Below are 12804 nucleotides of genomic sequence, written 5' to 3' on the forward strand. Positions count from 1 at the left end.
TCATCGGAATGTTGTGTAAATGCAGAATTTCTATTCGGTTTAGTACAACAATCATCTACATTTTTATTAGATTCCTACAAAAGAATGAAAGTTTGGTCTGACTTAACAAAAAAAACTCATACAAGTAATGATAAACTTAGGAGATTAAATTTAATTGGTGCTACACGTTGGTGGATTAAAGACAAAGCGTTAAGCTCTATTATAAAATTTAATGAAACTGACATAAAAAATTCAAGATTTTTATTATTTTTAAATTTTTTGCTAGAAATAATTTCAAATCACTCTACATTTGATTCAAAAACAAAATTCACTGCTCGCACTCTATTACAAAATTGGTCTAAGTTTGATGTGATTATGACTGCAGCAATTTATCTGGACATATTTAGTATTAGCTCACCTATTTCTAAATTTCTTCAAACACCGTCATTAAACTATCTAACTGCTTTTAATATGATTAACAATTTGCATAAATAAATTAGATCTAGAAGAGATAATGCTGATAGTTAATTCATTAATCTTTATTCTAAAGTTAAACATTTTATTACAGAAATAAATAAAGAGCTAGAATTAAATAGTAGTAATTTCACTATAAAAAATGATTTTAACGAGGGAAAATCTGTAGGTAGAGTATCAAAAAAAAAAAAATGTCTGGTGAAAAAGCAACAGATGAACGGCCAAATATGTCACAAATTGATAGGTTTAAAATTGAAACATTTAATTATATACATGATATTTGTGTAAACAGCTTGGATAAACGGTTTATAAGTAATACAAAATTACTAAGTGATTGTGTTTGCCTGGATCCTAAAAATTTTAATTCTATAAAAAATGAAGTAAGAACTCAGAAGGAACTGGTATCCATGATGAAAAAGGCTAGTGACCAGGTTGTAAAGGAAGGAATCGAATGGCATTTCAACCCTCCCTCAGCGCCACACTTTGGAGGGCTTTGGGAAAGTGCAGTAAAGAGCACTAAACATCACTTAAAAAGAGTAATGGGAGAACACAAACTCACCAGCGCAGAGCTGCGAACTCTCCTTTGCCAAATAGAAGCGTGCTTAAATTCAAGACCAATTACTCCGCTTAGCAGTGACCCATCCGATATTGAAGCTTTAACCCCGTCCCATTTTCTAATTGGAGGCCCAATGTTGATTCCTGATGAACCAGACATCTCGAGGGAACCAGTAAGTGCCCTTAAGCGTTGGAAGTTGGTTCAGAACCTTATGCAAACCTTTTGGAATCGATGGTCAAAGGAGTACCTTCCACAGGTACAAACTCGCGGAAAGTGGACAAGCAAGGGAACCCAACTAAAAAAGGGAGACGTGGTGATCATAAAAGATGAATGCCTACCACCTACAAGATGGAAGTTAGGTTTAGTGATCGAAACTCATCCAGGAGCTGATGGATTAACACGAGTAGTTACGTTAAGGACAGCAACTGGAGCGCAAATGCGTCGACCCACCGTGAAGTTGTGCCGCTTACCAGCACATGAAGAACATGATTCGGTTGAAAATCATAATTTTCAACGGGGGGAGGATGTTGGAGCCGAACGCTAACAGACACCGACCGCACGCACACACACACACAATCACACAATCACATTTATTTTTACTGTTTTATTTCTGTGCTAATTATTATCGTTTGTGAATTATATAATATGCAGATTATCGCCGCCGCCGCACCGGCTGCGCGATTATTATTATTTACCACGGCCGCCCGGGTCAGCAGTTCGTTTCCATAGTACCTACAAAGAACACGTCTTTTATATTATTACGTGCGCTAATCGCCGTTAGTATATAATTATATTTCTTGTGAGCGCAAATCGCCACTTGTACTAATTATATTTCTTGTGAGCGCAAATCGCCACTTGTATTCATTTTATTATATTGTGAGGCGCGAATCGCCACTTAGTTTCATTTTATTATATTGTGAGGCGCGAATCGCCACTTAGTTTATTATATTGTGTATTTATATTTTGTATTGTGTGTCGCTAATCGACACATTATTTTATATATTGTGCGGGTGCTAATCACCATCCATCTATAATATTATTTTGTTTTTATTATTATATTTTTCTGTCGTGTGTGTGTGTGTTATCCTTTTTTGTATAGCTAGGACCAGCTGGCCAGACTGCGCTCCACCAAATTGTGAGTTTTTATTTATATTATTGCTATTTATTGATTATTTTTTACAAACAATTAAATTATTATTAAGTTGCTGGGCCAAAAGGACCATATAGTGGCACTGCTTGTTGAGCCAGAGCGGCCGATTATATATTATTAATTATTATCTTTATTATATTTTTACCTGTTGGGCCAGTAGGGCCGTAGATTTTATATTTTTACCTGTTGGGCCAGGAGGGCCATATTACTATATTCTTTTTATACCCTTAGGTGTTGCTGTGAGTTTTATATTCTTGTATTCGTAATAATTATTAAATTTGTGTATAATACAGCAACTTAATTACCTACTATCTGTTACCATTTTTGTTGAATTATTTCTTATATCCGTCATTAGTTTTAAGCGTACACACCCACACATATACACATCTACACACACCACTACACACTAGCACTCTCTGGTTTTGCTCGGCGACCCCGTCCACTTCCTTTGAGTCGCTATACATACATACACACCTTTACACAGGTCGGTCGGTGTGTGAGTAGCACCACGAAGTATTTTGGTGATCGGGCATCACGGACTATTATCGTTCGTTCCCGGCCCGTACAGTCTGAGTGTGTTATCAGCTCTAAGCGACGTTTATTACTACAAGACACTAAGACAGTACAAGTATTAAATTGTGATTAAATTAAATCTTCAGTCTCGGTTTGCTTAAAACAGGTAAATAACTTTACTAACTAACTCTATATAATATGAATTAATTAGTAGAAAAATAATCGTAAGAAATATTTATATTTTAGCCTACTTCAGTGGCGGCTTTGGGGGTGAGGCAAGTGAGGCGCCGCCTCACCTAAAATTTTGTAGCAAATAATACGCTAAAAGTATATTTCTTGACAATAACATTTCGCTAATAATTTTTAACATTTTTATGATTTTATTTGAAAAAAATTCTTCTTTACGAATTTTAATAATATGAATTATCATTTATTTTATTATAGTATAATATTATTTCGTGTTTATTACCAAAAAATAGCAATAAACCGATAAGAAATGCACGAAATAATAATTACGTAAGCCAACGCTCATATTTCAGCCGGCGGAAATATTCCGATGACGTCAGAGAGGCGACGTTGAACGTCGCCTCAGAATTGTAACTTGTGTACATTAATTACACACACATGCGAATGTACGCGAATGCGCGCGACTGTTAAATAAGCTGAATAGCGCATGCGCAATGATCTTAGTGAGGCGACTTTTTCATCGCCTCTGATACTAAAAATAGATAGTTAGCCCGCAATCATGTCTGCGGCACGTTCAACAATAACATAATATAGATATTATTGCATAATCATAAACCGATAAACCGTTATTATTGTCACAGCGCCTAAGGAAACCAATTTCATTATTAGTTTATTAGTTTATACTTTATATCTCGATCGTGTCGTCAGCAGTCGTCGCTCGTGTCGTGCTTTTTTGTTTAAATTCGTTTAAATTTTACTTGTATTGTCAACTTGTGCTTTTCATTTAACATTTAACATTATGAATATGAATCCAGTGACAGACGAAGTTGTTATATTATTAGAGACGCCATTTCGACGTTGGAATCTAATAATAAAAATGATTTAATAAAGGTAGGTAGGCCTATGCCGGCTTTGTCAGTTTTGACTCCTGACAAAAAATTAAGCAAGGTATTCTGTAGATCATTTAATTTAAATTTTTATAAACAACACTCATGGTTATGTGGAAGTCATTATTTACAAAAATTGTTTTGTTGGCCGTGTTTGTTATTGGGTAAAATTCAGTCTGTTCGGAATACTATTGGTTATTGTGATTTAAAAAATTTATCTAGGAGTATTCAAATACATCAATCATCAAAAGGACATATTCATAACTATTTAGGATTAAAACATTTAGAAAAAAATAGTTTTACTATAGTAGATATTGTTAATGAGCATGGTAATTTGTTTAAAAAAAATTATAATGAAAATGTGAGATTGAATCGTTTATTTATGGAGCACTTAATTGATTTGGTTATATTTTTGGGAAAACAAGAGCTAGCATTTCGTGGTCATGATGAGAGCAGTGATTCATTAAACAAAGGGAATTTTAAAGAGTTGTTTGATATGCATATTGTTAGGTGTTCTCAAGAAATACAAAATCATTATAAAAGTATAAAAAACACATTTTCAGGTTTGTCCAAGTCCATACAAAATGATTTAATTTCATGTATTTCTGATTTTATAATAAATCAAATTAAAAATGAAATTAGGCAATGTAAATTGTATTCAATTCAAATTGATGATACTACAGATATCAGTCAAAAAACACAGTGTTCAATTGTAATTAGATATGTTACAGATAAATCTGAATTAGTTGAACGTTTTTTGGGTTTTCATAATGTTAGTGAAGATCGCACGGCTCAAGGTTTATTTAATTTGGTTTATTCTGTTTTACATGAGTTTGATGTGGAAAATAAATTAGTTGGCCAATGTTATGATGGAGCATGTGTAATGTCAGGTCATTTAACAGGTTTACAGGCTAGAGTTAAAGAACTTGCTCCTAATGCTTTATTTACACACTTTTTAGCTCATAGATTAAATTTAGGCCCTCCGCACACGAGGCGATTGTAACGCGACACGATTCTTGCGCGATTTATGCGATATATACGATACAAGCAATTTGTGCGATTACGGGGGCGCACACGATGCGATTGTTGTGAGATTATTATTATCGTTGTTTACGTATTTATTCGCTTGTAATCAGTCGATTATTGACGTTTATGCAGTTCTTTGGTTACATTTTTTAAAATGTCGAGTTCATCTAGTGACGAAGAAGCAATTGTTACGTACTATTTGTACAAAAAGTTGGTTGGTAGAAAAAAGCAAGAAAAGAATCATAGAAGGAAATTTTGGATTCATCCTTATATTCAAAAAAATAACCACTGTCGACTTTTCGTTGCGACTAGAGAACTTCAGGAAACCGACGTTAAATTTATAGCATTTTACAGAATGTCAAAGGAATCCTACAAAGAAATTGTAGATATTATATCTCCTGCCATTTATCAGAAGAATACTAACATGAGAGAATGTGTGAGTGCAGAAGAACGAATATTAATCACATTAAGGTACGTCAATGATGTTTATAATAATAGTTTTAATAATATTTTTTAATATTTATAATATAATAAACCTTATAATATTAATAACCAAAAACATATCCTTATTTAACATTAGACTTTATAATTTTAATCATAATAAAAAACATTAACTTCTTATTTAACATAAGACTTTATAATTTTAATCATAATAAAAAACATTAACTTCTTATTTAACATTAGGCTTTATAATTTTAATCATAATAAAAAAAAACATTATTGACTACAAGTTTGTGTAATTTGAAATTACCGTACTTTCGTCCGAAAACGAAGATAAATAAGTAGCAACTGAAGAATGACTATTCATTAGGGGAGGACTAAGTATTTCGTCAATGAGTTCAATAGATTTGCGCTTATAGGTTCTCAGTTGTGAATCTGACATTGTTAAGAGATCTGGTATAAGACTATTTAGAAACTGTTTCACTGAATCTGTCTTGACATCAGAAGCAGTAGCGGCTATTTTAGCTTTCTTGGTTTCAAAATATTCGGTAAAGGCTTTGTCAACATCAGTGGAAATATTTTTATTTCTTTTTACTCTTTTTCCTGGAGTAGATTTGGATTTTGAAAATGTCGATTCTGGAGTAGTAACGCGTTCAGTTTCAGATTGTGTCGTAATTAGTGGTATGCTATTTGAAGTAGAAGGGTGAGGGGATAGTGGTTGAAGCATATCTGGTGATGAGACTGACACGATGTCCGTCTGGTTTGATTCAGTATACTCCGATATTTCCGAGTTTTCCCACACATCGGCGGTCTCAAAATCTTTATCGGGAATAGGTGGTAAATTTCCACTAGGCATAGCACATGTTTTGACAAAAGGTAACGTGAATTGCATTGCCTCATTCAAATAATACGGCTTTTTGGCTTTTGATCCACTTGTCGAGTTTTTAATTCTTCTTACAAACGTAGTCCTTAAATTCCTCCATTTTTCTTTGCAATCGTTCACTAAAAAACATACATATAATGCATTTTCATATTTATTTTACAGATATTTGGCTACAGGGAGTACATTTGTGTCGCTAGGCTTGTACTTTTGCCGAGGAGAATCAACAGTTGGTCAGATCGTGGCAGAGACGACACAGATAATATGGGATGTGATGAATGGATATTGGATGTCGAAACCGAATAAGGATCAATGGAAAAATATTGCAGAACGTTATGAATCTTTGTGGAATCTACCGAATTGTATAGGCAGTATAGATGGTAAACATATTCGAATAGAGAAATTGCCGAATACAGGTTCAAGTAATTTCAACTATAAAGCCTACAATTCGATAGTATTATTGGGATGTTGTGATGCTGATGGCCTTTTTACGATGGTAGAAACCGGATATGCAGGTAGGAACAGTGACGGTGGAATATTTCGAGCTTCAGCAATGAAATATCATATAACTCACTCACAACTTGATATTCCGTTACCTTCAAAGTTACCTCACGATACCAATAACTGTAACTTTCCCTATTATTTTGTGGCAGACGAAGCGTTTCCATTATCGAAATATCTAATGAGACCCTACCCCAGACGGACTCTTAATAACATTAAAAGAGTATTTAATTACCGATTAAGCCGTGGTAGGAAAACGATTGAGTGCACATTTGGTATGATGACGGAAAAATTTCAAGTGCTGAGTACTGCTATTCGTTGTCGTGATGTTGATAAAATCAATAATATCGTAAAAGCATGTTGTATACTCCACAATTTTATCCGTAAAAGGGAAGGTATTCGGTATGCAATGCGAAACTTTGAAGAAAGTGTTGATCTGCGTAACACCAACAACTTCACTACAGAATATTCGACTTCAAATGAGAAAACAGTAAACGATCAATCGTCATGTTATGATTTGAGAGATTATTTATCACGATACTTTACTACTCCACAAGCATCTCTTCCATGGCAATGGAATAATTGTATATAAATTAGTAACATTTATAATAATAATGATAAACTAAATAATAAACTATTCTTCTTACTGGTATTCTCTCCATATTGCTTTTATTATATACTAATATTATCATTATTTAAGTAGTATATATTATTATTCTGTTTTATTTAAGAAGCGTGTTGCGTGTACAATATAAAGAGGACTGGAAAGTCCCATTGGTTGGCAAATAAACAAAGTAAAAATAAATAATCAACAATTATTTTGGTTTAATACGACTGGAAATTAAAATTGATAGTAAAAGTATACTATTTTATAATATTATATATTTGGAACGTGTTTAGTGTGTTTTGTGGAATATAATTATATATGTAAATATTTAGTTTGCAAATAAAAACAATTATTAATATATTAAAATAAAATTAGCATCAATTTGTACACTTACCAGATAAATTAACTTCAATTGACACATCATGCCAAGCTTTGTCTTGACAATCTCGTCTTGAATACTCCGACATAGAGAAATCATAAAGTTCAGGATGTTTTTCAATTTCACCAACAAATTTAATATTGAATGCCTCCATAGTTAAAATAATAATATAATACAACGAAAAAAATGTAATTACTCGCAATTCGAGCGACGCGACTGCCAAGCGATCAGCACTGCCGGTCGCACGTGTCGTCCGTCGCACGCGTCACAGTCGCGTCGAAGTCGCATCGTTATCAAATTGCGTCGTTAGAGGATCCCCATTCACTTTGAAAGGAAATCGCTCGTATCGCATATATCGCATACATCGTGTCGCGTTACAATCGCCTCGTGTGCGGAGGGCCTTAGTATTGCAACATGGTTGTAGTATAAATGCTAAATGTCGTATATTTTTTGCTAATATAACTGGTATGGCTGCTTATTTTCACAATTCCACCTCACGTACTAATGTTGTAGATAATATTGTAGGTAAACGAATTCCTCAATTCGTTCAAACTAGATGGTCTTCACGTTCAAAAATTTTACATACAGTAGTTAATGAGTGGTCAGGGTTTATAAATGTTTTTGATTCTATAAGCAATGATCCAAAATCTTCATCTGAATCTATTTGTGGTGCTATAGGTCATTTAAAAAATTTAAAAACTTTTGAATTTGCTTTTTTAGCACTCATATTTAGTAATATATTTATATATACTGACAATTTATTTAACGTTCTTCAAAATAAGTCATTTGATATAGAATTTTGCTTAAGAAAAATAAATATAACATGTGAGCTTATAAATAAAAAAAGAAATGAGTTTGAATTTTTAAAATTATTTAATCAAGCTATTACTCTTACAAAACCTCCAAAAGCTACAAGAAATGAATCTAACAATCAATCAAATTTTAAAATATTATTTTATGAAATAATTGATAATATTCTAATGCAATTAAATACTAGATTTCAAGACACAAATAAATTACTTTTTTTACAGTTAGCTGATGTAACTAAATTTAAAGAATATTCTTGTAAATTTCCAGAAAATGCTTTAAATAATTTGAAATTAACTTATTCTAATATATTTTGTGATATAATTAAATTAAAAGTTGAATTGGAGGTTTTGTATAGTAATGTAAAATATCAAAATTTATTACATATTTATGACATGGTTAAAATTATTGAACAAGATACATTGAAAGACATTTTACCTGAAGTTTATAAGTTATTTATTCTTATTTTGACTATACCATCAACTAGTGTATCAAATGAAAGAAGTTTCTCTTGCCTCAAAAGAATTAAAACCTATTCTCGAAATAGTATTTCACAAATTCGTTTAAGTTCCCTCGTTATACTATCAATTGAAAAGTCCTTGATCTATCAACTTAAAGAGACAGAATCATTTTATGATAATATTATAAACATATATGCTAATCAAAAAGATAGGAGTATAAATTTAACATACAAAACATAATAGTTTAATATAGTTTTATTTAATTCATAGTTTCAGAACTTTGCATACTTAACAAGTCTTTTTTAAGACTTGGTTTACTTAAAAAGTCTTTTTCAAGACTAGGTTTACTTAAAAAGTCTTTTTCAAGACTAGGTTTACTTAAAAAGTCTTTTTCAAGACTAGGTAGTAGGTAGGTATAATGTATACTTAAAAAAGTCCTTTTCAGGACTACCAAGTTTTAAAATGTTCACTTTATTATATTATTTACTATACGAAACAAGTATATTATTATAGTTATAATTATTTTTATATTTTTAAATTCCATTATTATGAAGTTTAATTTTTATTATGAAGAGGGGGGGGTGATACATGAGTCGCCTCACCAAAAAAATACCCCCAAAGCCGCCACTGGCCTACTTAATACTACATAATATAATAGTTACACATATACATACACATTTCAATAATATTTTGTATTATATTGTCATGATATTTTTATAATTTGTATTAATATATTGTATATTTGGTGTTCACCACTGTCCGTACATCATAATACAGTTTAAAACCATATTTAAAACATTAAAACTATCAAAAGTGTATGAAGTGTATATTATAATGAGTTTTACAATTACAGTTTAAACTTGATCCAGCCTCTGAACAGTCTGAATCAAGTTTAAACACTATTGTAAAACAGACTCATAAAGAATCTTTTTCCTCCCATTCTAATATAAATATTAAATAGTAAACACCTATTATTTTCTCTTTAAATCCTGGTACGTACATACTTATACCTATATTATATATTTTTTTAATTTTATAATTATCTTGGTAATATTATACATGTATATTATGTTACAATATTGTACATAATAATGCATATTTTGTAATATTTACCAGTAACTTTTAGTTTACCCGAATTTACATTACTATTTTGTTTTTAAAATTTATTTAAAAGTGAACCGAAGATATTTATTAAAAAATACAAGTACCTATATTATTTTAAAATGAATGTATACTGACATAAGATAAAATTAGATGTTAATAAAAAAATATTTAAATAGGTACCTATGTTGATTCTCCTCAAAAATATTTTTAAGGAGTAGTGCATAGTGGTAACATACTACATACTTGGTGTACATACTGGCTACTATCTATGTATAATGCTACATTAATAATATTAGTTAGGTACTTATATTGATTTATTTAGACGTTTTCATTTAATATTTTTAATTTGTGAGATTTTGAGCCTAAGAAGGCCAGATAATGTTTCTAACATTAAAGAATAACTAATAAGTAAATAAGATAATATTATTATAGTGTTTTTTAAACATCAATTATTTAATTATTTGCCATATATTATTATAATATTCAATTTAAAATTAGATATGTGATAAATAATAAGTTTTATGTGTATTTAAAGTGTACCATTAAATTATCTGCAGTAATATTTTGTCTTACTATTAATTTAGGTATAACTATAAATATTTCTTGAAGTTAATTAATATATTATTTTTAAATACTTTTTTGTTAGTCTGGTTTCTTAACATATTAAGTCTAACATATATATTATAATATCTATAATGTATAGACTGTAGGTATGTTTTTGAAAACTACATCAGGTATGAATAATTTTTTGCAGGATTTAAAATTAATTTTACAAACATTTTTTATTCATCATTTTTAAAATGATAAAAAGTAATCGAACTAAATGGAGGAAAAGAAAACAAGAATTAGATAATATTCAAAAAATATATTATCCTATTAATAGTTATAATATTCAAGTAGAACCAACTTACAATACAGATGAAATTACTTCAGAGTCACAAAAAATTCCATCCACAAGTACTTGCCTAATAAGAACGTCACACATAGAAACAAATACATTTTTCACCAAGCCAGTATCAGCTATACCTATAACATCATTTCCATTAAACTTGTTTAATGAAACACCAGACAACCATGAAATAATAGAACAGGAATACATAACAACTAATAATTTTAAGGAAGAATTAAGCACTTGGGCCATCGAGTGTAATGTCCCCAACATAACTGTTAATAAACTATTAAAATTAATGAAAAAAAATGAAGTAATTAACACTAAAGATCTACCAAATGATTGTAGAACATTATTAAATACACCAAAAAAAAAAGTTAGTATTCGAAGTGTAAATCCCGGTCATTATTATCATTTTGGTTTAACTGCTGGAATATTAAGATATGCAACATCTGATTTGAGTGAGGTTAAAATAGCCATTGGCATTGATGGTCTTCCTTTATCCAAAAGCAGCAACAGTCAGATTTGGCCTATTTTAGCATATATTATTGATACAACAAAGAAAGTTTTTCCTGTAGGCATTTATCACGGAACAGCTAAACCAAAAGATAGCAATGATTTCATGGCAGATTTCATTACAGAAATGAAAGAACTCATAGTTAATGGTATTGTACTAAATGGTTCTAATAAACAAGTATCAATACATGTATTTGTATGTGATGCCCCAGCTAAAGCCTTTTTATTAAAAATCAAAGGCCATTCAGGGTTTTTTTCTTGTACTCGATGTGTTCAAGAAGGCGAGTATTATAAAAATCGTGTCTGTTTCCCATACTCTGATCAAAAATCTGATAAAAGGACACATGGAATGTATTTAAGGAGGTTACATGAAGAGCATCATGTTGGGAACACATTATCAGAACTTATAAAGTTACCAGGACTAGATTTGGTCCAATCATTTTCTTTAGATTATATGCATTTAGTTTGCCTCGGAGTCGTAAGAAAATTGATTTTACTTTGGCTGCATAAAGGACCATTATATGTACGCCTGTCTAGCCATAATGTTAAACAATTAAGTACATCATTATTAAGTACAAATTCTTATATACCTTGTGATTTTGTTAGAAAAGCAAGAGAAATACATGAAGTAGGCAGGTGGAAAGCCACTGAGTTACGGTTATTTTTAATATATATAGGTCCTATAGTATTAAAAAATATTGTCAAAAAAGATGTATATACAAATTTTATGGTTTTGCATGTTGCTATGTTAATACTGCTAAGTCCAAATCGACAAGACTATGTAGCGTATGCAAAACAACTTTTAAATTACTTTGTAAAAACCTTTGAAATAATTTATGGTCGTGAACACATTTCACATAATGTCCATGGACTTCTACATATATCAGACGATTATGAATACTATGGCCCACTGGATAATAGCAGTGCATTTGTTTTTGAAAATTTTATGAAAGAGTTAAAAGCTAAAATAAGAAAACATGATAAACCATTGGAACAATTAGTAAATCGATATACTGAAAAATACAACAAGATACAAATACCTCAAAATCCAAAACTGCAATTTTTGGTATCAAAACCACATTCAAATGGACCATTAGTTAACAACATTGATGGAGTTCAGTACAAACAGTTACAAATAAATCGTACAAAAATTAATATATCTATTGATAAAGAGAGTTTTTTCCTTACTAAAAGTGGAGAAGTTGCAAAATGTTTAAACATTGTACACTGTCAAAATCATGTAATACTTATCGGAAAGATTTTTGAAAGTAAATCTTTACTCTATACGAATCCAGTTGATTCAACATTATTTAATATTTGTATTGTAAATCATCTTTCGGAAAATTTAAAATACTGGAAAGATTTTGAAATTGAAAATAAAATAATGTAAATAACTCACAATAACTTATTAATTGCAATGCCTTTAATTAATTCCTAAATTGTAGTTT

The 12804-nt window shown here is 30.6% G+C and overlaps 1 protein-coding gene across 1 annotated transcript; it reads left to right on the forward strand.

The window, feature by feature from the left end:
• Positions 1-6366: 6366 nt before the first annotated feature.
• Positions 6367-7185, forward strand: LOC132925925 (putative nuclease HARBI1). The gene has a single exon (XM_060990281.1). It carries the CDS (start codon positions 6367-6369, stop codon positions 7183-7185), a length of 819 nt encoding a protein of 272 aa, XP_060846264.1.
• Positions 7186-12804: the final 5619 nt, after the last annotated feature.

The sequence above is a fragment of the Rhopalosiphum padi genome, chromosome 3, assembly GCF_020882245.1.
Source record: "Rhopalosiphum padi isolate XX-2018 chromosome 3, ASM2088224v1, whole genome shotgun sequence".
In the NCBI taxonomy this organism is placed as follows: domain Eukaryota; kingdom Metazoa; phylum Arthropoda; class Insecta; order Hemiptera; family Aphididae; genus Rhopalosiphum; species Rhopalosiphum padi.

What these genes read in the sequence shown, in the direction of transcription:
- LOC132925925 (XM_060990281.1), top strand. Translation starts at nt 6,367, where the DNA reads ATGAATGGATATTGGATGTCGAAACCGAATAAGGATCAATGGAAAAAT.